The sequence below is a fragment of the Cotesia glomerata genome, linkage group LG8 (genome assembly GCF_020080835.1).
Source record: "Cotesia glomerata isolate CgM1 linkage group LG8, MPM_Cglom_v2.3, whole genome shotgun sequence".
Classification (NCBI taxonomy): domain Eukaryota; kingdom Metazoa; phylum Arthropoda; class Insecta; order Hymenoptera; family Braconidae; genus Cotesia; species Cotesia glomerata.
The window spans coordinates 18,072,160-18,098,944 of NC_058165.1; the positions used below are offsets into that span (position 1 = coordinate 18,072,160).

A 26,785-nucleotide genomic window follows, 5' to 3' on the forward strand; every position below is an offset into this window, starting at 1 on the left:
TTTCTCTCGGTATTTATATCTATTTCACTTGAATCTGGTAAAATCGAATCAGACACACCCTACGTAACGTGAAATCGTCCCCTGACCCATTTCACCAGCAAGTGAAATTCCCACAGCATCACAATTCCCCTGTAGGCGTTACTCGTAATAAATTCCCCCACAGATATATATATATATATAAAGTCAACTACTCTGAAACCATATATATATATATATATCTCCATTTCGATTTTAAATGTCTCAAGATTTTTAAACTCTTTAAGATGTATAAGATTAAACTTTTTAAGTATTTTAATGTTAAAAAGTTTTAGCAGAATAAAAAGCATTAAAATTTTTATTTTGTTCAGCATACGGTACTTGTAATATAAAAGGATAAAAGTTCCAATCGAATGAACACGATTCACATTTCTCATTTCTCATTTCTCATCAACGCCTCAGGCTGCTCAATCATGCTGTTAGTTACTGTATCTACTATACTAATACTTTAACTAAGGGGTTACTTTCTTGTGGTTACTCTTGCTTCCTCTTGTTACTAAAAGCTTAATGTATCTCATGATTTAAAAATTTTAAATCGTTGTGAATAAAATCAAAGATATAGCATTTATAATCTGACTGTTTCATCAGACAATAAAGTTTATTTTTTTCATGGACTTGTACACTTTATTTAAGCTTAAGGCTAATCAAGATATTTAAATCTAACATTTTATATTCATTATATTATATAAATGATTTAGTGTGATAAAATTACAAAGATATTGCTTGGCATCAACCATATCGACAGAGTATAAATTATTTTTATAGCTTTTATCTCCAATAAAGTATAAATTTCAAGGGATTACCATATATACATATATATATATTTTTAAAACATATTTTTATCTCTCTGATTTACATAACTTTTTATCATAATATTTTTAAGTTTTTATAAAATATCTATAGAAATTGGTGACAATATAACCCTTAATAGTATGGTAGTAAAATATAAAAGGTAATATAATAGTTAAAGATGTATCTACATATTACAAAGATTAGAAACTGTTGTCGAAACTTAAGTTTGATGATTCGGTAACTTGATGAGTATTTTATAGCTCCAGGCTTATATATCAGTTGTTCCCAAAGTGTATACTAACATCACTAGGATCACTATCAAAATCTATAGAATAGGGTCTAAAATTTACGCCATAAAAATTTTATATAAATAACGATAATAATTTAAATAGAGGTAAAAGACATAGAAAATAAAATAAAGTAACCGCCTTTTCCCTGTCTCTGTGAGAATTGAATTCTCAGGTAGTATTTGGTCTTGCTCGTAAGATATTGCAAGTATTATGGTTCACGTCCCCAGTGGTATACATCACTGGCAATGGAGCCACTAGAGAGAGGACCCGTCCTAAACCAACCAATTGAGGAAAAAAAAAAAAAAAAAAAAAAAAAGAGAGAAAAAAAGAAAATAATAATATTATACTTTATTTCTCATGTTTAATTATAATTATTATTATTAAATAAATAAAATTTACAGGTAAAAGTAATGCTGAGAATATCATCCGGTGAAGGTGGTAGTTTTTTTACGGCTGACAAACGTAAAAAACAAATAACAATTATTGATCCAACGTCAGGACAATCAGCAACGACTGAATCAGACAGAAGGCCAACTGTTGCTGCTCCAAAGATGTTTGCATTCGACGCTATTTTTACAGAAGAAGATTCACAGGTAATTTTAAATACTTTTAAAAAAACTAACTAAAAATTGATATAAAATAAAAGATCGGAAGTTAAAATTTAAAGATTTAGTACGTGCTCAGTTGCGTTAAGTTACTTGTATATATCTTGTGATAGATTATATTTCTCCATAGCATTTCTGGTGTCTGCGTTGGGCGCATAACTAAACTAATTTCCAGATCTCCAAAGCCAGCCCTCCTATCCAGGAAATCGCTTCAGGCTTGAGGCAAGTGATGTTGGTTTGGTATTGCTCTGTCGCTGTATACTTAAACCTACTGGCTTCGACATTTCAAATTTTCTTCTTCAATATCCGCTCTTTAATTCTTTTAACATCTAAAATATTCACCATTTTATATTACACGATATAAACTGGTTTTAAAATAAAATCTAAAATAATTTGATGAGATATACTTGACAGACAATCAAGAGAGTGTTGATGGAGATCAATCGATTACTCTCAATTCTTCCGCATGACTCTCTATTACCCAACGAATAAAGAGAGAGAGAGAGAGAGAGAGAGAGAGAGACGCAGATATACACACACAAGGGACAATAGAGTAAATCGATATACATATGTATATATAGTTAAAGAGGGAATCAAACATCTAGAATGGATAATATACCAAAGCTGAATTCAGTTGGTCCTGTTGGTTCTCTTGGTTCTCTTGATTCTCTCTAGCTCCTCTTCGCTCTCTAGAGAGCTTTTCTTCTTTCCTCTTTCTGTATTTCTGAATACCCGAGAACTAGACACATATTCAAGTTCATAGCTCCGGGCTCATTTGAATCCAACCTCCGATAATGTCCCTTAGGTCCACTGCTTCAATAAAGTACTTCAAAATACCTCCTACAGTATCCTATAGTATACCTTTTAAACCTTATACTTTATACTTTATACTGAGTTTTACTCTCTGTTTGAATTTGTCCCTTCAAGGTAAACCCATAAAATTTAATTCCGTAAAAAAAATCATCCACAAATTGAGAAAACTTTTTAAATTTTAGTAAAACACAATATAAATATTCCTCTATAAAATGATTATTTATTAAGATATAAATTGTAAAATATAGTTTATTGTAGGATGATCGATCTCAATTAGGAATCTTCTCATATATATATTGCTAAAGGGTATTGACAATTCTATTGCCGCAAACTAAACACCGAGACAATAGACGTCGACGCAGGATTCAGCGCCGGATAATTCACCATATATCCTATAATGGTATATGCGGGACAAGGGCTTTATTATTGACTTATACGACTAATAGTCGCGTTGTAGATTACACCATCACCATACTATATATACATATTACACATATTCCACATATAACTCATATATATATATATATATAGCCAGAATAGGTAGTTCATATTGCTGCCAATCCAATGAGAATTCTCTATTCTATTCTATTCTATTCTACACATATACAGATAGTTTAACGCATATCAGTGAGAAATGGATGAATTCACTAGTTTAATACATAATACCCATTATCATCATATAAAGGTTCTATTACGTATCATCATCTTAATATTCATCATTTTACAGTTTATCGTTAACATTGATGTATTTAACATAATTAATTTGTTAAATGAAAAATGAGACTGCAGGAATGGCTTTAGGGGGTTATTTAGGATATTTTAGCTATTTTGGGTATTTTGGCCCCTTTTGGTCACTTGTCCTCTCTCGATTGTCGTGAAATATACCGCGATTTACACAAGAGATTGGGCTCATTGGTGCCTGGGGACTAAGTACGCTCTCTATTCCTTCTCCCATATACCCTCCTCTACCCGTTACTGATTCAGGATCAAAAAAGCATTTACTAAATCCGATGGGAGGTGATATACACTCTACTAACCCTATACATACAATGTAACTGTTACTACGTTAACAATATAATGTCATATATAAAACACACCAGCTAATTTCTCTACACTTTGACTGTTGTTTTATTTTTATAATAATTTAAGTTTTAAATAAAGCATTATTTCCAATAACCATTGGAGAATTACTATGAGAATTTATTTTTTTGATAACAGATAATAATAAATCTGTCAGAAAAGAAATATATTGTTAAAAATTCTCTCTGAAACTATTTATTTGAATTTTAAATTTTTGTTTTCATTCAAACAAAATTATTAACAAGACTTTTTTTTTAATATTTTGTCTCGAGGTAATTTAAGTAACATTGTAAAAAATCTGATGAATAAAATAAAAGCATCGGCTTTTAAAGAAATGAAATTTAACAAAAAAAAAATGTTTCAATTCCAACGATTAAAAGATTTTCACGATTGGTAAAGAAACTTATAAAAGAGAGAAAGCCCTTCGATTATTCACTCTGTTTTTTCCTTTTTCTCTTATTTTGGCGTTAAATGAAGAAAAAGAAAAAAGGAAAAGGGGAAAAAAAAAAACGTTTAAAGAGGGTGCGACAAAAAAAAAGTAAAGAAAAAGTATCGCGTTGCTTTAGCCGGGAGTGCATTATTTCAGGGACTGATGGTAACACGATTTTTACATTCACACCAAACGATAGAAATACGAGCCCTTGAGTAGTTGTACTCTTTAAGTTTTTATTATTATTATTATTACTATTTTTCAGTTCACCTTAAGATCAGTTAAATCTAAAGCTCAGCTTTTTTTTATCATCATCATCGTCGTCTTGTTAGTCAATAGTAGAACAAAAAAAATATATAGTCGAAAGCACTCACCCCGGGAGTTGGTTATTCTTATCTGTATTCTATCGGTGTTCTGTAACCTATTGCGTTATCAAGACGCGGTCTGCAAGCTCAATCCTCTTTATTCTTCCTGTATACATATATAATTTTAACTTTGTTGGCATCAACAGTAAGATAAAGACATTCCGACTTAAACAATAAAAATAATTATAATTTATAATCATTCTGTATTTTTTTTTTCTTCATTTATTGAATTATTTTTGGTGTCTCAATTCAAGTAAGGTAAAGCAAGTAAAGAGACGTCGTCGGTTTTAATTTACACCCATAGAAATTAATGGCCGGTTGCCACTCTTAATTGAGACTTGTCTGATATCTAAGACTCGTAAACTGTATAAGACGGAGCTTACAATACCATCTAAAATGCCAGATCTCAGATCCCATTTATATATATATATACCAGATTCCTGCTATCTAACCATTTTTCATCGTATTATGTGAGCTGAATTACAATAAACCAACCTATTATATATAAGATAATTTATAACACGTGTAGGAATCAATGCCACTGATGTTATAGGAGTTTATTTTTGATTTAAATAAATAAAATAAAATGAAATGAAGAAAGATGACCGTAATTTATTATAATTTGAACCCTTTACGCAACTCTACATGTAACTGTCTTATTGAGGATGAAAATGGGATGCGTATACGTCTGTTGGTATAGTTGTAATAGTTGTTATAGTTGTTATAGTTGTTATAGTTAGTATGGAAGATCTTACCCTTGACGAAACAACTCATTGTATACATATAGTAGGGATATATAGGGTGCTGTTTGTTGTCTGTTGTTTCTCTTTCCTCCTCTTCTTTCATCTTCTCTTCATTGTAGTTTGGTAGTTTACCTCACATCCTCCCTGCTGTTGTAATCATCATACTTCTTATACCCATATTCTCTCGTATAGTAATAATAATAATAATAATCGCAATGGTAGTTTTAGTCTTGTCAAGCTGTACCAGAATATAACAGAATATCCTCGACGTGCTGTCGTGTACGACAATCAAGTGTGTTGAGATTATGACCGAGTCTCTGTACTGGTCACGTATTTCATTAAACCACCATCGTTTTACTATCCTTATATTATTATATATAATACCTTCCGAAAGGATATTATTATAATAATAATATTAATACTTTTAATAAAAAATATAATTATTTTTTAATATTATGTTGCAGATAGAAATATGTTCAAGCGCGTTAACTGATGTTATTCATGCTGTCATTAATGGTACAGACGGGTGCTTATTTTGTTTTGGTCACGCCGGTTTAGGTAAGAATAAACAATTACTTTATTAAATAAATCATATCATTCACTGAAATTATATTTTAAAATAAAAACAGAAAAAGATTTATGTATAGCTTTGAGAGAGTTTGAGATAATTTGCTATCTTTTTTTGTTTGGTCAAAAAGTATATCCTGAAGAATACAACACTGAGAGATAGAGAGATGCCAAGTTGTTTTACATTTTAAGTAGTGATATCGAGTTTGCATGCAAATCCATGATTATACTGCGAGGGGAATAAAATGTCTCTGTGAGGTATGAAAACGGTGAGGAGAAAAAGAAAACAAAAAAAAGGGCCATCTAAGACACGAAACAGCTTCAATGGAATAAAACAAAAAAATATATATTTCAAAATAAGACAAAGAGATGTTGAAGAAAAGTTTGAAAATAAAAAAAAAACTTAAAATATGCCAGTGGGACGTCCTACTATTTTACATTTTTTTTTTTTTTTTTTTTTTTTTTTTTTTTTTTTTTTTTTAGATTAATTAAAACGATCTGTATGTATATAAGAAAGTATTTTAATTCATGCTTTAAATGAAATTTCATTTCTTAATAAAAAATTAACAAAATACACAAGGAAATTTACTTAGTCATAGCGAGTAGCGAAAACGTCAAAGGGCTAAATTAAACAGGGCAACTCTAACTCAAACTCATTCCATAAAATAATTAATCGTTAAATTTTGACGACGCTGTTTTACTTTTTATTTTTGTTTTACTTTGTTTAAAGTGAAAATAACCCTAAACTTAGTTATTAAAACTTTTAAACAAACAAAAAATAATAATAATAATAATAATAATAATAATCTTTTATTTATTATATATGCATTAAATTAAATAACAATAGCATTTATGTGTTTTCGGTATAAAAGGAGTTAAATAATATTTAAGATTGTGTGTTTTCATTACTTTTACGGCCCCGTGGGTTGTTGTTTCATTACCCTCGGAGAAAATAAAATTAAAAAAAGATTAAAAAACTCGAGGCTTTTTAATTTATAATTTTAATATAAACCCTAACCCAAACCCAAACCCTTTTCTTTTCATAATTAATTATATTATTAAAGTTGTTTCAACTGTCTAAAAAAAAAAAAAAGTCAATCACAGCTGTTGTTAAAAAAAGTTATTAATTATTAAAATATTATTGTTTAAGGTAAATCACACACAATGCTCGGTACTCCTGAAGCTGGACATACACTAGGTGCTATTCCATGTGCAATAACGTGGTTATTTCGTGGTATATCTGAGCAGCGACAAAGAACTGGAGCGAGATTTAGTGTACGAGTAAGTTGCGTTGAATTAACAACTGGACAACATCAATTAAAAGACTTGTTAGCTGCATACGCAAATGGTAATTACTTCCATTCTACATTTTTTTGATTATTAAAAAAAAAATAAATAAAGTACTCTAATAACTAGGACACGTACAATTTTTATCGTTCCACTTTTTTTTTTCTTATTTATTTTTATGATATGTAGAAATAAGTTAGAAATACATGATGACAGTGAACATCTTACATACTGCAGAGCTTTCAACGATCACATTAAAATGAATCGTAAGAGATAAGAATAAAAAAAATTTGAAATAAAACGGAAATGTGTCTGTATGTCAGTATTAAAATATTTTTTCTAAATCTAAAAAAAAATTCTAGAACTGTCTTACTTACGTTTTATTTTTTACTGTCTTAAAAAATATGTCAAATTATTATTATTATAAATTTTCTATTTTTGTTACAATGATAAAAAAGAAGCAAAATATCAATCTTAAATAAAAGATGAATGATCGTGTCTCAAGATAATATCTAGAGTCCCAAGTGTGTTTAATGTATCACACACTGATATAAGTAGCCCAAGTAGTGCAATTTTGAACAAGGACACAGTCACGGTCACGGTCACGGTCATGCTCACCCGTTAAACATATGAGCTGGAACATATTTTCTAGAGTGGTCCATCGAATTGGTTTAGGGTGACTCTTACATTTAAACTATCCCTTTTTCTTTTATAGTTTTTTTTTTTTTTTTTTTTTTTTTTTTTTTTCAAAACTAAACTTTAAAGTATACCGAAATATCGAAAGGATAGGTGGCCTTTAAACAAGAGACATATCGATTACGTGTCTACACTCGGTTCTCACAAAAAATTTTATCTTTATTTTCCCCCTAAAAAGTTTAGATGTCGTGAAAAATATACATTGAATTTACGTAAGGGGTTACATTCAAGATGTCGTTAAAGATCTGCTCAAGACAAAGTAACAAAGTCGACACACATGCTGATAATATTACTTTTTTGGTCCCTTTTATGGATATTGCCGGATGATGCCACATGACGTTCTGGCAATTTAACTTTACCAAAACTATAATACTACACTCGAATTTTATTATATTATCCATTTTTTTTTACAATAAAATGATAATAATAACAATTACAGATTCAGAACAATCACCGGCGGTTTATCTACGTGATGATCCACTGTTTGGAACACTGCAGCTTCAGCAGCACAGTGAACTTCGTGCTCCTACTGCTGAGCGTGCGGCATTTTACTTGGACGCAGCAGTTGCTGGCCGTCAGTATGAAGATAGCAATGCTCATATGCTCTATACGCTTCATGTTTATCAATACAGTGTTGCTGGTAAAGGTGGAGGTACGTTAATCTAATAATTAACTATTAATAATGGTAAAAATGGTAATAAATAAATTTATTTAATATTATATAGTTGCTGGTGGGCGTAGCAGACTTCATTTAATGGATCTTGGTAATTCAGATCGTGGTAAATCTGCTGGCGGTATACCCTTGTCTGGTCTTGGAAATATATTATTAGCAATATTTAATGGTCAAAAGCATTTACCCTATAAAGAACATAAATTAACCCAATTATTAAAAGAATGCCTGGGTTCACTGACATGCCATGCAGCAATGATTGCTCATGTATCACCAAATGCCCAACATTATACGGATACCCTAACAACTGTACAATTAGCCTCACGTATACACAGAATGCGCCGACGTAAAATAAAATTTGTATCTGGTGGTACACAAGGAAATGGTCACAGCAGTGGAAGTTCCGGTGAGGAAGCCGCACGACAAAATACTGAGTGTGATCCAAGCTCAAGTGATTTATCAGCAGACACTGTTATTTATGTTGGTCCATCTGCTGAAGACGCAACTGATGGAGAGCATCCACCTGTTTATATTCCAAGTCTTAATTCTGGTGATCAAAGATGTGCTATGGGACGAATTTTACGCGGTTCTGCTGCTGAAAGACCTTTAAATAGTAAATTTATTGATGATCAACATAGTCCAGTACACAATAATAAAACAATTACTACAACAACTGCAACTGCAACTGCAACAACAACAACAACAACAACAACAACACTATTAACAACAACGACGACAACAACTAATGCAACGGCAGTAACACAAACGACAGCGTCAATGGCACCAATAAAATCATCTGTAAAAACATTAACTCAAACGGCGTCTAAACAAACATCGCCAGCTCACAGTATTACACCAAAATCAAGTCCAGCCCGTAAAATTAATACTAAATCTTCCATTAATAAATTAACAGACTCCCCAACAAATAGTAAAATACCAATCTCTAGTAGTAATAATGCAAGTGGAAATAATGTTATTATTATTGGAGCGTCTGACGAACAGTGGATTGATGGACCAAGAATATCTAAATCAAAAGTTGCTGAAGCAAGACATTTATTTAAAGATACTCATCATAAAAGAGAAACATGGATTGATGGTCCTTTACAGCCATTACTTAATCAGCAGCAACAGCAGCAGCAGCAGCAGCAGCAGCAGCAGCAGCAACTACAACTACAACAACAATCGTCACAGCATACTGGATACGGTTTTATGGATAATCATAAAAAAATAATGATAAGAAAGTGGGTAGAAAATCAGTCATCACAAATCCAACGGGCCAAGCACACGTCATCGAGATCGGAATCTAAATTAGGTCAATCTTGTGGAAGCGGTGTCACTGGTGGTGTTGGTATTTTTAAAGATGTCACAAGTAGTGGTAGTGGTGGGGGCTCGGCGGGATTTAAAATGTCGTCTGATGATAATGAGGATGATACGTCATTAAGTACTGTGGGCAGCGATAGTTTAAGAACAACTGATGCTGATGATACCATTGATAAGATTCGTTCTACTGGGGGTAATAAATTATTAAATTTAATAAATAATATAAAGTCAAATACTGACTCTGGTTTAGATTTAACAACTAGTCCTGTTATTGATGATAGTAGTGATAATAAAAATAATGATATAAATGATGATGATGATGATGATGTTAATATTGTAGATATTGATGATGATGATGATGATAATGAAGAGGAAGATGAAATAATTGTACCTCCACCGTTAAAATTAATTGAACCACTGAGTAATGGTGTTAGTCGCGAAGTTTCAATGGAGAGTCTTAATTTATCTCATAAAGATATGGTATTACCTTCGAGACATTCACTGTCGTCGGAAGATGAAATTTTAGAGATTATTGAAGTTGAGGATTTAGAACCAGTACCAATGCAAGACTCGTGTTTGCAAGTTACCGAAGAAGATATAGCACTTTGTATGGGTGAAAATCCTTTGCCTGAAAGCGATCAAGAGGAACATCCGTTAAGGATTTTGAGTCAAGAAAACTTGACAATTGTCTCTACATTCACCGGTAAGTTTTATTTTATTATTTTAAAAGTTTTTCAGCTATATGAGTATCAAAATAAAAAAAAAAAAAAAAAGTGATATCTAACAAAAGTCAATATACAGTATATATCTGTAATCTTTTAAAGCTATGGGAAAATAACTTTTAAAAGATTACTTTTTCAAGTACCATTATACCTCAAGATAATCCTATTTATTTTCCTAAACTGCTGTTAATACGTAAAGTTGATAAGAAAACTTTATTTTTGATATAAAGAAAACTAAATCGATATTTGAGAAAAAAAAAACTTATTTTAAATTTAATTGCCAGATTCAATGTCCGTAATGTCAGACAGCGAACGTTACAAACCGCAATTTTCATCATCAGTTGGTACAGGTGTCTTACCGCGACCTTACTTTGACCATGAAGACTTTCTTGAACAGGAAACTCGACACAAGTTTGATCAATTAGCTCGACTTCATGAACTATATCAAAGTAAACTTGCTTTGGCCAATGTATCAAATTCAGTGACTTATCAGAGAGAAAACTCATCTGTTGTCAGTGTCCATGATGTTCCAGGTAAGTTTTTTATTTTTATTTTAATATCCTTTTAATAAAATATATTAAAAATTTAATAGCAAATGTCTTCCGTCCACCATCACGTTGTCAATCTTTATCGCTATCTGATGTTATGTTTAATGACAATTCAAGTAACCATGGAAGTATATACAGTGAGCCAGCGTATATACCTGGGAATAACGATGAAGAAAAAATATGTGATAATTGTCGACAAAGTATGTCACGACCAGCAACAGCGTCTTATTGGTACCCAACAATTCAAGGAGGAGCAGGATCTTCGCTAACTAAAAATCAACAAGCAATGTCTTCAGCGACTGGAATGAGAATGGGAATGGGAATAAGAATGGGAAAAGGTGGTGGAGGAGGATCATCATCATCAGCATTGCCATTATCATCAGGTGGTGGTAATGGTGGTGCAGTATCGCAAATTCCTAGCAGTAGTTTATCACATTTAGCAAGTCCAAAACGTTATTGCGGTAAATTTAGTGATTGTAATATATCTAGTCTACGACATCCGGATGGTGCGTCAAATCCAAATCTTAAAGAGGAAATTGAAAGAATACCGGGCAATGGTGCTTCGGGGTCAGATCCTGAAGAAGAATATATTGAGGCTAAAAAATTATTCAACACTGCTGTTCATGAAAGATCTGAAAGAAGCGAAAGAACTGAAAGAACTGAAAGAACTGAAAGAACTGTCACTGGCAAATCGGATATTGAGGAGGAAATTATACTTCCAGGTACAATTTTACAATTTTATCACTATTATTTATTTTTAAAATTAATATTAATTATTTTTCAGTAACTGTACCGTTAGAATTATCAATTCCGTCCTCACTACCGTCCTCAGGTCGTATGCAACGTAAAATATTAAGCCTCGGTTCATCACTCGGATTAAATCGCGAGAGTTATGATTCTGGTGCTGATTCTACGCCACGTGCTGCTAAACTTTCTCCAGCTACTTTGTCAAGGTATCGCGCTGAAAGTTCCGGTTATGATAGCGTAGTCAGAGACAGCGAAATTAGCAGCATTGCCAGTGATTCATCAAGGCAAACTAGTGCACTCCAAGAGCATCAAGGTATTAATAATAATATTATTATTATTCGCGTATAAACCCTAATTTATTTTGAATATTTTAATTTGGGAAAAAAAAAAATTACATAAAAAGAGCTTTAAAAAAAGCCTTTATCCCTTGGGACGATGATTTTCTCAGGTGGCGCACTGGGAGTTCTAACATCGACGTTGTGCGGATGTTTCAGCGGTGGGACAACCGGGAGCCGAGTACGTGCAACACGTTCAACATCAGCAGCAGTGGCAGCAGCAGCATCAGAGGCAAACAATCCTACCCGTGGTAGTACTCGATTACACAGACGAGGACGTGGAAATAATGGAACGGAGAGGTCTAATTCGCTCGGATCCACGTGGCACAATGTACAAGATAAACAACCTACGTCTGCGCCAACGGCTTCTTAAAATTGAGTTACGTGACGCTAAAAGACGACTAATGATACCCGATAGTCGATGGACTTATGATTGTAAGTTTTTGCAGTTATTTTCATATATATTTACATATTCATATTTATATTTTTACCCTACAGTACACGTAGAAAATAGTATGGATTGGCGTAATTCATCATTTATCGAAGCACTTGAAGCTGAAACAGTGATACTACAAAAACGTGTCGATGCTTGCAAAAGTCATGTTTTACTTGTTACATGTTTTGACTCTTATAATACTAAAACTAGTACTTATAATAATAATAATAATAATAATAATAATAATAATAATATTATTAGTAGTGATAGCAATAGTAATAATAATAACCGGCCAATAAGAGACAGGCCCAGTGAGACAATATTGCCAAATATTGGGATCTCTTAACATAGACTGAGATCAGTACAACAGTCTTCTGTGTACTGATCATCAATCATTTTTTATTTTATTTATTAGTAAATTTTTGATAAAATAAATTTTTTTTTTCCATAGTTACCAAGTAACAGACTGACGAGTTTATTTCTTCTTTTTTATCAAACCAAATAATGTATAATTATTTATTATTTTTTTTTATTACGCACAATATACTCTCGAATGTGTAACATTTTTTGATAAACTTTTAAATGTAAATTGTAATTATAAAAATCAGTAATGATGACCAAAGTCAATTTGTTTTAATAAAAATTGTGTCAAATTAATGAGCTTCATTGAATATGAACTTTTATAATCCGATTATTAAAGACTGATAATAATCTGGTGTCTTAATGATCAACACCGATAAACTGAAATCGGTTATTAAATTTGTTTATTGTAGTTAATTGTAATTCGGACAAATTCCGGCTAACTTGCCAAACCGATAAAAAAAATATGTAAATTTACATAATAATTTATAAACGCTGGTACATAAAAAAAAATGTATTGTAGCTTTTATTGTTAATCATAATTATCGCACATAGTAGATTTTTGATTGTAAACATGCAACAAAACTTTTAAATATACAAATATATCAATTATGGAAATTTAAATTGTCAAACAATTTAAAGAAAAAAAAAAAAAAAAAAATATTTGACTGTTTAAAATGATATTTAACAATCCATTTTTTTATAATTAGTAAATAACTTTTTTTATGTATAGTAGAGTATGTGTAAAAATAAATAACGATAAATCAACTGCCGAATTATAAGCACTGCTCACGAATAAATCGGACGATAAAATATTTACGTGATACAAATTAGCGTCCGTCTGTAGTAGAAAATAAAATTAAAAAAAAAAAATGAAAAAAAAAACAGTAAAGTAAAATAAAACTAACTCTGATATTAAATCATTATAATAAATAATCTTTGTATTATAACTATTGTATTATATTTATATTTTATATGTACAAATTAGCATTGTAATTTCTTGTAATAAAAAAAGTAATCTATAATGTATTAAATATAATAAAGGATTATTAATGAAATAATTTAGTAAAACGATAGATAGGGTAATAGACATGACAAAATGAATTTGCAAATGTACACCTCCATTCGTTTATTCCGATTATTATTGTCGTACGCGTTCTGCTCGTTTCACAATATATTTCCGGATCCCACGCGTACCCGCTTACACCACCATCACCACCGTATAAATTAAATATATATGTATATATATATTTTGTTCCCAAATATTATCTTTAATCCTTTATCAGTTTGTTTAGTTTATTTATTATTTATAACCTAGTGATGATGATAATAGTAATAAAATATCTTCAAATAAACGATCCTTTGTAGAAAAAATTAATCTCTAAATATATTATTATAATTATTGTTATTATTATTATTATTATTATTATCAAATTAATGGTATAAAGGCGTTTAAATATTTAAAAAGAAAATAATGTATAAAGGAGAAGAAAAGTACACTATCGCGGGATAAATTTGATTAAATTGCTGTGTATATAAGTATATATGTGAAAGGGTGGGGATATGTTTTTTTTAAGTGAACATACCGCCACTCTTAGTAATATACCATAGAGTAGTAAAGCTACTGGTTTAGCTTAGCTCGAGAAAATTTTATCGCAGTCACAAGCTTGTATTCACTGATGTAAGTTAGTGAGAAGAAATCGGTTGATAATATCCCAGATTTAGTGACTTAATATTTGTGGAATTATTATTTTACAGTACATTCATCATGTCACGATATAAATTATTATTTAAAATAATTATTTGTACATTTTTAACTATTCAATCGGGATTAACGTTGTCTCGAGATAACTTGTATCCGTTTACGGGTAGTAATTTTAAAACATTGACGACTGATTCTTCAATTCAAGTTGAACTTAAAACACCTATTTCATTTTATGATAAAATTTATCACAGCATTTTCGTAAGTACTTTATTAATTTATTTATTATTATTATAACAAGGATGTATGATGAACGGATTATGAGATCATTTTTCTAAGAACATGTTTACGGAACTATTAATATACATATAATAAATAGATATGTATCTTATTATAATTTATTTTAAAATGAATAAAACTGACGATTTATCTCCGATAGATAGATAAATATATCTATATGTGTTTTTGAGTTTAAAAATTATTTTTTTTATCTCTACAAATGCCGACATTTACTTTTTATTTTTTCACTGAGAAAATGATTAAAAAAATATTATTTTTATTTAATGCTTATTACATAATTTTAAAATGAATGTCAATATATTGTGACTTTTAAAAGGGATAGTCTAGTTTATTAGGGAAACTAGAACCTTCAGCCTACATGGGTATCATTATTATCATCATCATCATCTTCATTCTTATTCACATCAAGCTGACGACAATGATTCTAGTCTAGTTATAAAAATGATGATTGCACTCGATTACACGATTGCGTTAACACTTTTATCACCATGCTCTGCAAACCTCCTTTCAGAATTTTTAAATTTTAAACGACTATTCTTGGAATCTTAATAACGTCATACATAATTGTTCTTTTTTTTTTTTTTTAACTTTTCAGTTACAGAATAAACTTAAAAAACTATCAAGTTTATAATTATAAATTTAAAATCCATTAAAAAAATTTCATTACTATTATTATTATTATTATTATTATTATTATTATTATTATTATAGTTATTCATAACACATGAACACCAAGTGACCTATAACCCAGTGATACCCTCACAAGGCGATAGTATATTACTTTTTTGTTTCTCTGTTAAATTTATATTTTTTAGTGTACTTGACAAAAGTTACTTAATAATACAATTTGATCTGTTGGTTTTTTTTTTTTTTTTTTTTTTTTAATCAATTTATTTTTAACAAACGTACACAACAAAATGATTTAATATATTTTTATAGCAGAAGAAGATTTTAATTAAATCGTAAAAGCGTTATAATTAACTCGCGGTCAACAATGTAGGCCAATAATAATTTACAATAAACGTCTAATTCAATTGGTTTTATTAAGATTTACGGGTAGTCTATTTAATAATCAAAGATGCAGATTAATAAATCGTTTAAAAAAATAAATTGTTTTATTTTTATTAAAATGTCTTACGTCAAATAAACATTTAGCGTCTAATGATGATGATAATAATAATGAATGGGTGAATGACTTTGTTGTTGGATTAATAATGTAGACACAATGACTCACAGACAATGAATGATGACTAATTGACATAATAAAATACGAGTAGCTACTTACTATATTTATTTGTCTTTTTTACTATTTTCTCACAAGAATTTAAAAAATAATAATAATAATATATATTTTAAAGATATAAACTCATCTTGATATTACACTCATCAAGAGCTTTCATTTGAATACCCACATGCATTTTTGATATATTGTTCATATATACATATATATAAATTTATATAATATGTATAAATATATGAAAAATTGATGTGGCTACTCAAATGAAAGGTCTCGATGAGTGTAATGTCGGGGTGAGCTTATATCTTTTCTATTAATAAATGTACACTTTCCTCCCAAATAAATATTTATTAAATGTTAAAAAATATTTAATAAATTAAATAACAGTCTTCAAATAAATTGAATTATTAATAGTTAATAAATCCTTCTATCAGTGCATTAAATTTAGCAGTCACTTGACCATTTTTTAATTTTTTTTTAATGAAAATTAATTATGAAACTGAAGTTAGCCCGACAGCTGTCAATTTTTAGAAATTTTTTTTACAATAAAAAATTTAAAAAAAAATTACACTAATAGTTTTTATAAATTTCTTAATGTAAAATTTAAAAAAAGTTTTAATTAAAAAAATTCTAAAATTTGACAGCTAATTTCACTATCATAAATTAATTTAGCAGATATTTGATAATTTAATTAGTAATTTTAAAATCAGTACCAAAAATATAAGACTAATTTAAACAGATAACTATTTTCTAGCAATAAATTTTTAATGATTAATAAAAAATATCAGCTTCATTATAGTAAATAAATTTTCAGATTATGTGCTAGTCATTTCAAAATGTTAATAAAATTATAACAAACTCACCATTTCAGCAGTTAGAAGCAATCAGCCGGCAAGTAGAAGTAAGCAGCGAACATTCTGGGAAAAAAAGAAAATTTAAGATTCAAAACATTGAATAAAAATTAAAATGTAGTGGACAAAACAATTTTTATCTTCGTTTATAAAAATTGCTAAATGTCTACTATCTTTTTTCATATTTATATGATTAATTTTACCTGATGATGATAATTTAAGCATCTCCAACACAACATACACTCACTACACTTAACTTAAATAAACTTTTTATACTTGATACACTAAAACTAGTTTTAAAAATACTTCACTTATTAATCGAACAAAATACACTAAAATTAGTTTTAAAAATACTTCACTAATTAATCAAACAACATACACTAAAACTATTTTTTAAAATACTTCACTTCTTAATGAAACAACAATACTGAAACTTCAGACCGAGTGTTAAATATTCCGATTTTGAGTCCGCAAATCAACGTTTCTTCATTAACTTCATTTGCAAATTTTATAAATTTTTATAATTCTGAAGCTAGTAATACACAGAAAGAAAAATTTTTTGACTGGAAAACAAAATTCTTGGCTCAAGAAAATTTGTCGGGTGCCGGAAGAAAGACTGAAGATAAAAATTTTTTTTTTAAATTCTATTTTTGATGGAAGTTATTTTTCTTAATTCAAATTATCATAAATACTTGATACTGAAAATTTATATATTTGATCAAGATTTTATGAAAATCAAATTAGCCGATATCTAAAAATTTTTAGAATTTTTTCTTATTGAAAAAATTATTACAAAAAAATTTTTAAAAAATTTCATTTGTAAAAAACTTTAAAAATATTTTTTTGTTCTAATTTAATTATTGAAAAAAATCAAAAAACTAAAAATGTCGGCTAACTTTAGTATTATCAAGATGTGGAACGCTTCACGTAATAATTACCGTAACTCCTATTCTTTCCCGCTTCACAGCATTATTTATATATGTAAAAATGTGGAACGCTTCACGATATATACACACATATTATCAAGATTTTTAGATACTTTAGGGAAGCAGCGCCACCTACTTCAGCTGAGAAAAAAATTTTCTCACCTTGAGAAAATTTTTCTCTTTAATATTTGAATACCCATTTTATATTATTTTATCGTGCAGTTATACATATTGAATGAAAATTAGTTAATAAAAATATTAATGAAAATTTACTTTTATCAAGATATTTAATTTTTTTTTGAAGCAAGAGAATTAATTTTGTTAGAATAAGTGAAATTTCTTGAGTCAAAAAAAATTTTTTTTTCACTCAAAAAAATATTTTTTTTTCTGTGTAGTCACATAATTATTTTAATTATTTGAAATTTAGTATAAAAAAAAAAAAAAAAAAATTATTAAAATATTATTTCTATTATTTACAAAAAAAAAATGGCAGATGATTTGGTGACTATGCATTATTTGAAAAAAAATGTATTTAATAAATTCTTTCAATATTTAATATTTAATAATATTATTGTTGAATTAAATTGAACTAATAATTAATCAATATTAGTTGATGTCTAACAATATCAACTAAAAAACAAAAGAAACCTGGAAGCTTCGAGGGCTCCTCAGTGCGGGAATTTTATTTTTAATAAATAATCATCTTACCATAAATATTTTTCTGAAATTATTATTTTTATAGCAAAAGGGCTATTAGTAGACTATATTAGCTATAAATTATTATTAAATCATACAATTATTACTGCATTATCATACTAAATATTCGAGAGATGTCAATGAGGGAGAGTTAGCTGTTGGCTCGGCGACTGGACTGGCGTGCCGGCTCGCGCGACCGTTAAAAGTTACAAGTCATTCCTTCTGCGCAGTTTCGATTCCGCGCATGCGCGTTGCTTCCGAACAACATTTCTTTAAGAAACGGCATAATAAGAAACTTTCTTATTATTTTTTATAAATTTGTTTTAATAATTAATTACAATACTATTTTTAAATTAAGTGAAGCTAATAATTAATCAATATTAATTGATGCCTAATAATGTGAATTAAAAAACAAAAGAAACCCGGAAGCTTCAAGAAGGCTCCATAGTGCGTAGTACGAGACGGGAATTTTATTTTAGTAAATAATGATCTTACCATAAATATTTATCTAAAATTACTATCTTGATAGCAAAAGGGGCATTAGTAAACTATATTGGCGATAAATTATTATTTAATCATTAAATTATTACTGCAATATCATACTACATAAATACGCGGGAGATGTCAATGAGGGAACGTTGGCTGCTGGCTCGGGGACTGAACTGGCTGCCGGCTCGCGCGACCGTTACAATTTGCAATTCATCCCCTCTGCGCAGCTTAACTGCGCAGATTTCAATCCCGCGCATGCGCGCTGCTTCACAACTACGCTGTTTATTTTTATAGAAAATTTAAATAATTTTTTTTAACAAATAAATTAGAAAAAAAAATAAGTTGTGTAATTGATTAAATAAAAAAAATAATATTTTTTATTTTTTTTAAATCAGTCTAAAAAAATCATAATACTGAAGTTAGCTGTCAGCTGTCAATTTTAAAAATTTTTTTACCAAATCAATTGTAGTAAAAAAATGCTTCTAAAAATTTTCACGAATGGAACTTTTTAATTAATTTTTTTTTTTATAATAATTTAATTACTATATTCTAAAAAAATTTTTAATATCTTCCAACTTCAGTGTCACACAAAAAAAATCTAGCTTGACCAAGTGGCGCCATAGTTTTCACGTGACAGAATGAAGAAAAATTCATTTGTTTTCGTACAAGTGTATTTTTCAAAATAGCAACATGAAATGATTTTTGTAATTAAAAAATGGTTTAGGTTAAGTATTTTCTCGGTGTACATCTACTTATATTATTGTACAAATGTAATATAGATGTGATAGAGGCATTTAAAAATGACAAAAAATTGTTTGACCTTGACGAATGGAGTATAAAGCACAACCTCACGCGCTTCGCTCTATGAGGCGTGCAATACTGAATATATTATTATTTATATCATTCAGGTAAATGAAAATGGGGTATTGTCATTTATACGATCGATGCAGAGATTTTTCAACATAGCATTTCCATTGGATGATCCAGTTATTGCACCTTTGTATACTCACGTCGACACAAAAGGCTCTGGTAAAATTTTTTATGGTGAAACGGACAATCCTGAAATTTTGTCACGCGCAGCCAGCATGGTTCGCTCAGCTTATAAAAATATTACTGATTTTATGCCTACTCACGTTTTCTTAACAACCTGGGTTGATGTTGGTTACTTTAATGGAAAACACGACAAGGTTCATTTTCATTTTTATTTTATTTATTTTAATAACTACAATTGTTATATTTTATTATACTAAAGTTAGCCGACGTTTTTAGTGAAATTTTTTTTTTATTTGTTTTTAATAATTTTTTCAATAAAAAAAAATCTAAAAATTTTTAAATGTCGGCTAATTTAATTTTCGTTATATTTTATGTATTTATTTTATTTTAAAAAATTGAATCAGGTTAATACTTATCAAGTGGCAATATCTTCAAATGGTACCCATTCATTTGCTGAATTACTTTATCCAAATGGTGGAATACAATGGATTCAGGGAGAATCACATCCAAATGGTCTTCCAGATGCCAGAGCTCAAGCTGGATTTATGAGTGAAGGAAGAATGTACACATTAAAAGGATCTGGGACAGATCAAATTCAAAATATCGACAAGTACTATTTTTTTTTCTCTGATATATTATCAATAAATAAATAAAATAATTTTATCTTTAAAAAATAGATGGTCAAATATTAACCGTCCCGGTCAATGGATATTTCAAATAGGTCCGATTGCTGACGGAAGAAATATTAAAAACCCAGACAACATTGAAAGTAGGACACTGCATATCTTTATTTATCTTTAAATTTATCCCTGACTTTATCTGTCCTATAATAATAATTTTATTACTAACGTGTGTAAACGTGTAAATTGCGCGTCAAGCGTTTACTAATTTACTTACAGAATCAAATCAACCGAGCGATCAGACTTGTATGACTGGAGCAACAACTTGTCACAGTAAAGCCGTCTGCGTTGACTACGAGTATGGTTATTGTTGCAATTGCAAGCCAGGATACTTTGGTAATGGAAAATTCTGTCAGCCTAATGGTAAATAAAAATAATCATAATACACAAAAAAGTTTATACTTTTACTATTGTTATTTTTGACAAAGTTTTCAAAAGCAAAATGAGTCTTTTGTAGGCTTTTATCAAAGATAGGTTTTTTTTTTTTTTTTTTTTTTTTTTTCACAACTGAAATCAGAGCCACACAATTAACAAACTAAACTCTGATATTTATTTTAACTTTTGTCATTTTATTAATTATAATAAATAAAATAAAATAGATTTGCCACTGAGAGTAATTGGACGTATTTCTGGAAAAATAAACGGAGAAGAATTTACAGCCCGAGATCTTCAGTGTTATGTACAAACTAAAGACGGTAGAACTTATACAGCTTTGTCGAGAATACCCGAAAATATTGGACAGAATATGCAATTATTGGGTACACTTGGTGGAATTATTGGTTGGCTTTTTGCAAAACCAATTGGTGAAATTAAAAATGGCTATCAGCTTACTGGTAATTACTTCTTTATTTTTTTTTTTTTTAACAATATCAATCATGATATTAATAATAAAAATATCAAATTGTTTAGGTGGCTTATTTAATCACTCAGCAGAGTTAATATTTGGAAATACGGGTGACCGTGTATTGATAAAAAGTGTTTACATGGGACTGGATGTATTTGGTCAATTAAAAATGGAAGCTGATATTCAGGGTACATTGCCTCAATTACCTCGAGACGCAAAAGTAGATTACGGTGATTACGATGAACTTTACACTCAAAATCAAAAAGGTACCATTAGATCGCACAGCAATAGAATTTACAAGTTGGCTGGTGACAAAACAGAGTATCCATTTACTTTGGATCAATCGATAATGTATCACGATTGTCCCTATGATCCGGAGCAACCTGATGAAACTACACGGCTTAAATATTCCCGTGGATTAACGACTTATGAATCTCGAGAGGGTATTTTACGTTTTGCAATAAACACCAAAATAACAGCCCTGGAGGAACAAGACCCTTGTATCAGAGGCCGTGAAAGTTGCAGTCAACACAGCTCTTGTGTTGTTGACGGTGATGATTTCCGATGTGTTTGCAATGCTGGTTATCAGCAATTGTATGAAGAAAATGGAAGCTCATCTTGTGTTGATATTAATGAATGCACTGCTGGTTATCACGTGTGCTCATCTGACGCACAGTGTATTAATAATGAGGGTGGACACACTTGTCAATGTCGTCCTGGATTTTCAGGCGATGGAAGAATCTGTGAAAGTAATTATCTTATTTATTATTATTATTTATTTATTCATCGACTATACAAAAATAATACATAGTATAGAATTTTATGAAAACAATCAAAAAAAAATAGATGTAAAAATAAAAATTGAAAGTTTAAATATGTTATTAAAGTCCAAATTATGTTTGAACAGTTCAATCAACGTAAATCACTCAACCTATTTACAATTAAATTTATTGTCGTACTGATTAATAAATTTATTTTAGAATTAGCGACCTGCCAAGACACACGTTGCGGTGAATATGAACAATGTTCATTAGTAAATGATGTACCAACTTGTTCATGCGTTCCAGGCTTCATAAACGATAGACCTGGTGGTCCTTGTTATCCAGCTAATGGTACTAATTAACTACAATATTATTTATCACAATTATTATTAATTATTTAATTACAGATCCTTGTAATTTGGCAAATAATTGCTCACCTCAAGGAGTTTGTACATACGATACAGACAAACAAACTCATATATGCATATGTTTACCCGGTTACATTGGTAATGTACAATTAATCAATATAAAATTTAATAATAATTTATGATTATGATGAATAATGAAATTTACAGGTGATGGATACAATTGTTATGTTCAATCTCAAGTAACAAGCATTACCGAAAAACCTAATTCAACTTCAACGATGTCTTCTCCACACTGTGATACCCAAGGAATGTGTTGGTGTCCGCCCGGGTATGAATTCCGTGATGATAATTGTCATAAATTAAATATACAGCAGAAACCAAATTCATCTGATGATCGTAAGTGTATAAATTATAATATAAATGGTATTTTTATTTAAAGCTTTAAACTATTAATAACAATAATTTTATTAATGAATATGTATGAAAATTGCATCGTGAATTATTTTAGTGGTTGCTCAGCCACTTCCAGAATGCTTGAAGGACAACTGCATTTGTCCCTGGGGGTATGATTACCAACGGCTGGATGACAGTTGCCTCCCTAGACCAGGATATAACTACGAAACGATGGGTCCCTCAGGATCCAAATGTACGCATGACTTGCTGCTGGTTGCCTCTGCTTAATCTATACTAATCTATAATATCTACTGAATTTAACATACACAGCTTAGCTTATTGCCCTACACACAAATTTTATTCCTTAAAAATATAATGCTTTAAATTAAAATTAACAATATGAAACAGTTTAATTATAACAATTATTAATACTGCAATTTTTGTTATATATGTTATGTATATTTTATTCCTTAAAAAAATATAATGCTTTAAATTAAAATTAACAATATGAAACTGTTTAATTATAACAATTATTAATATTGCATTTTTGATATGTATGTTATGTACAGTATCATGTAATGTTGTCAACACTTGTCATCCGTACGCTCAATGTGTATTTATAAAAGACACCGATGAATACGAGTGCCGCTGTAATTCCGGATACGAAGGTGATGGTATTGAATGCGTCAAGACAGGTATTAAGTTTTAATAATTAATAATTTAATAATTGCATTTTGATTGCATTAGCTTTACTAATTTTTTAAACAAACAGATGTATCTTGTTTGGATATTGATATATGTGACCCTAATGCATCTTGTCGACCCGATGAGCCAATAGCTAAGTGCGTCTGCAATCCAGGATACGAAGGAGATGGAACATCGTGCACACTTATTGGTTTCTTCTTCTTTTTAATTTAAATGATTAATAAAAAAGAAATAAATTTATTATATAATATGTAATTATTTATATTTAGATGAATGCACCGATCACTCAGAATGTGATACCGACGAGAGATGTTCATACAACCCATCAAAATCTCGTTATGAATGCACTTGCAATCCAGAATTTAACATGGTGAACGGGAGATGTGTGGCAGCGGATTGCTCTACCAATCCTTCGATGTGCCATCAAAATGGACAATGTATAAGCCGGGACGGTGGTTATAAATGCGTTTGTATGAATGGTTTTCACGGTGATGGAATTAATCAATGTACGGAAGATCATATTGGTTGTAACATTCTCAATAACTGCGGAAATAATGCAGTTTGCGGTTACAATCAAACATCAACTAATTTTGCATGTGTCTGCTTGCCTGTAAGTATATTAAATTTATTTTATCGCAATATTTTATGATAATAATAATAATAATAAATAGCAACCTTGTAGTCACTATTGAATAATGACTTTTGTTAAATTCCACTGTATTTTTTTTAAATATTGACGTTTTTAAAGATATAAATTCATCTTGATGTTACAATCATCAAGAGCTTTCATTTAAGTACCCACATGTATTTTTGATATATTTTTCATACATACATATATATATATATAATATATATATATATATATATATATATATATATATATATATATATATATATATATATATATATATATATATATAATATATATATACATATGAAAAATTGATGTGGGTACTCAAATGAAAGCTCTTGATGAGTGTAACTTAAAAATGAGCTTATATCTTTATAAATTTCAATATTCCACAAGATACAAGGTCATTTCTTAATTATTGATATTTTTAAAGATATAAGCTCATCCTGATGTTACACTTATCAAGACCTTTCATTTGAGTACTTACATGCATTTTTGATATATTTTTCATATATACATATATATAATGTATATAAATATATAAAATGCTTATTTTATCATCTGATTATTTTGGAAACAAAATTTTCAATAATATTTTCAAAAAATTTCAATAATATTGATAATAATAATAATAATAATTTTTATTAAAGGGATATTATGGCGATGGATTCAATTGTGTACCACAAATATCATGCCTTAAAGAACCAAGTGTATGTTCACAAGACGCAACATGCGTTCTTGTTGGTGGCAGTGACTATGCTTGTGTTTGTAATCAAGGTTTTGCAGGCGATGGATTTAGTTGTAAATCAAAGCCAAAGTATCCAGCTAATTTTTTGCTGGTCAATCAAGGAATGGCAACACTTAGAATTCCGTATTATCCGACGCCGGCTAATCCAGGTATCCCGATAAACTTGGCTTACGCTCAAATGGCAATAGCCATTGATATTGATTGTGCTGGTGGTAATCTTTACACCAGTGATATTACTGGTAACAAAATAACTAAATTATCTTACAATGGGTCGAACGTTGAAACATTTATCACCGGTGTTAGTAGTCCAGAAGGTATTTCTATTGATTGGGTATCACGAAATATATTTTGGACAGATTCTGGTAAGGGTACCGTTGAAGTTGCTAATTTAGCTACTAAAAAAAGAAAAGTTATTATTTCTGATGGACTTGTCAATCCACGAGGAATTGCCGTTCATCCTTATCGAGGGTAAGTTTATTTTTTTTTTAATTATTACTACTATTACTACCAATTGTTATAAATATTTCAGAAAAATATTTTGGTCCGACTGGAATCGCGTAAAACCAAAATTAGAATGGTCCAATGAAGACGGTTCCGGAAGGGAAATATTTTTAGATGGCGACAAAGTTCAGTTACCTAATTCACTGTGTATTGATTGGGCGACTGATGAATTATGTTGGACTGATGCTGGAACATTTACAATTAGTAATTAAAATATATTTATAAATTTTAGACGGAAAAAACAAGACGACACTGAATATCATCCTAGATTATACTGAGTGTAATCTCGGATTATACTGAGTATAATCTAAGATTACACTGAGTATAATCCAAGATTATACTCAGTATAATCCGAGATTACACTCAGTATAATTCAAGATTATACTCAGTATGATCCAAGATTACAATGAGTATAATCTGGAATAATATTCAGTATAGTCTTGTTTTTTCCGTTTACACACTATTAATTTTATTTATTAAATAAATTATTTTTTCAAAAGGTTGCACTCCAATTGACCAAAAGTTGATACGAACTGTAGCTAAAGAATTATCATATCCATTTGGATTGGCAATATCTGAAGATAATTACTATTGGACTGATTGGAAAACGTTAATAATCATTTTAATATATATATATATATATATATATATTTTTTAATTATTATTTATTAATTATTATTATTTTTTAACAGAAACAAAATAGAAGTAATATCAAAAACAACGGGTCTGAAAGAAAATTCATTGTCAATACCACCGGGCGGAAGTGGAAAACTCTATGGAATTGTTTCGGTTCCTGAATCATGTCCACGAAGTAAATTATCAATAAATAATAATAAAAAAATTTAATATTTAATTTTAATTTATAAAATTTTAATCAACAGTATCAAATGTCTGCCAATATGAAAATGGAAGATGTTACAAGGATCAATTATGTTTGCCAGATGGACAAGGAGGACGAACATGCGCTTGTGCAGATGATACTACTGGACCTTGTACTGAATCCCGTTATCCATCGTAGTTTATAATTAAACTAAATCAATATTAATTTTCTTTTTTAATAAATATTTTATTGCCTGCGCATTACATTAATCATGCATAGATAATTAAAATTATTAGTC

The 26,785-nt window shown here is 29.5% G+C and overlaps 2 protein-coding genes across 8 annotated transcripts in view; both read left to right on the forward strand.

Annotated features, from left to right (window-relative positions):
* The window catches only part of LOC123270262, an 87,655-nt gene extending 74,163 nt beyond the window's left edge, over positions 1 to 13,492 (forward strand). For 2 of the 4 annotated variants that reach the window (XM_044736242.1, XM_044736243.1), the window contains exons 7-16: positions 1,520 to 1,711; positions 5,619 to 5,712; positions 6,872 to 7,069; positions 8,144 to 8,356; positions 8,430 to 10,397; positions 10,701 to 10,949; positions 11,009 to 11,686; positions 11,749 to 12,024; positions 12,206 to 12,481; positions 12,545 to 13,492. In XM_044736242.1, coding sequence (XP_044592177.1) covers positions 1,520 to 1,711; positions 5,619 to 5,712; positions 6,872 to 7,069; positions 8,144 to 8,356; positions 8,430 to 10,397; positions 10,701 to 10,949; positions 11,009 to 11,686; positions 11,749 to 12,024; positions 12,206 to 12,481; positions 12,545 to 12,828 — 4,428 coding nt within the window. In that variant the 3' untranslated portion in view covers positions 12,829 to 13,492. Of the gene's footprint in view, positions 1 to 1,519; positions 1,712 to 5,618; positions 5,713 to 6,871; positions 7,070 to 8,143; positions 8,357 to 8,429; positions 10,398 to 10,700; positions 10,950 to 11,008; positions 11,687 to 11,748; positions 12,025 to 12,159; positions 12,482 to 12,544 lie in introns of all 4 variants that reach the window. The other 2 variants (XM_044736244.1, XR_006510553.1) reach the window with 2 other exon arrangements.
* Positions 13,493 to 14,444: 952 nt separating this feature from the next.
* Positions 14,445 to 26,756, forward strand: LOC123270662 (nidogen-like). 4 transcript variants are annotated; one of them, XM_044736813.1, is made up of 20 exons: positions 14,468 to 14,523; positions 14,601 to 14,805; positions 19,952 to 20,230; positions 20,441 to 20,646; positions 20,714 to 20,805; positions 20,915 to 21,079; positions 21,316 to 21,549; positions 21,626 to 22,309; positions 22,541 to 22,672; positions 22,729 to 22,827; positions 22,897 to 23,085; positions 23,198 to 23,335; positions 23,652 to 23,777; positions 23,855 to 23,977; positions 24,057 to 24,397; positions 25,069 to 25,634; positions 25,696 to 25,871; positions 26,168 to 26,276; positions 26,360 to 26,478; positions 26,549 to 26,756. In XM_044736813.1, exons 2-20 carry the CDS (start codon positions 14,611 to 14,613, stop codon positions 26,683 to 26,685), a joined length of 4,110 nt encoding a protein of 1,369 aa, XP_044592748.1. In that variant the 5' UTR covers positions 14,468 to 14,523; positions 14,601 to 14,610; the 3' UTR covers positions 26,686 to 26,756. The 4 variants fall into 4 exon arrangements, with proteins under 4 accessions (XP_044592749.1, XP_044592750.1, XP_044592751.1 ...); XM_044736814.1 differs by having other exon boundaries at positions 14,445 to 14,805; positions 20,936 to 21,079; XM_044736815.1 differs by lacking the exon at positions 23,198 to 23,335 and having other exon boundaries at positions 14,445 to 14,805.
* Positions 26,757 to 26,785: the final 29 nt, after the last annotated feature.

Bases quoted from the DNA above. Each gene is read 5' to 3' on its own strand.
- LOC123270662 (XM_044736813.1), top strand. From the start codon at position 14,611: ATGTCACGATATAAATTATTATTTAAAATAATTATTTGTACATTTTTA. The intron at 23,336-23,651 runs GTACGCATGACT...TGTTATGTACAG, and splicing joins GGGTCCCTCAGGATCCAAAT to TATCATGTAATGTTGTCAAC. The intron at 26,277-26,359 runs GTTAATAATCAT...ATTTTTTAACAG, and splicing joins TATTGGACTGATTGGAAAAC to AAACAAAATAGAAGTAATAT.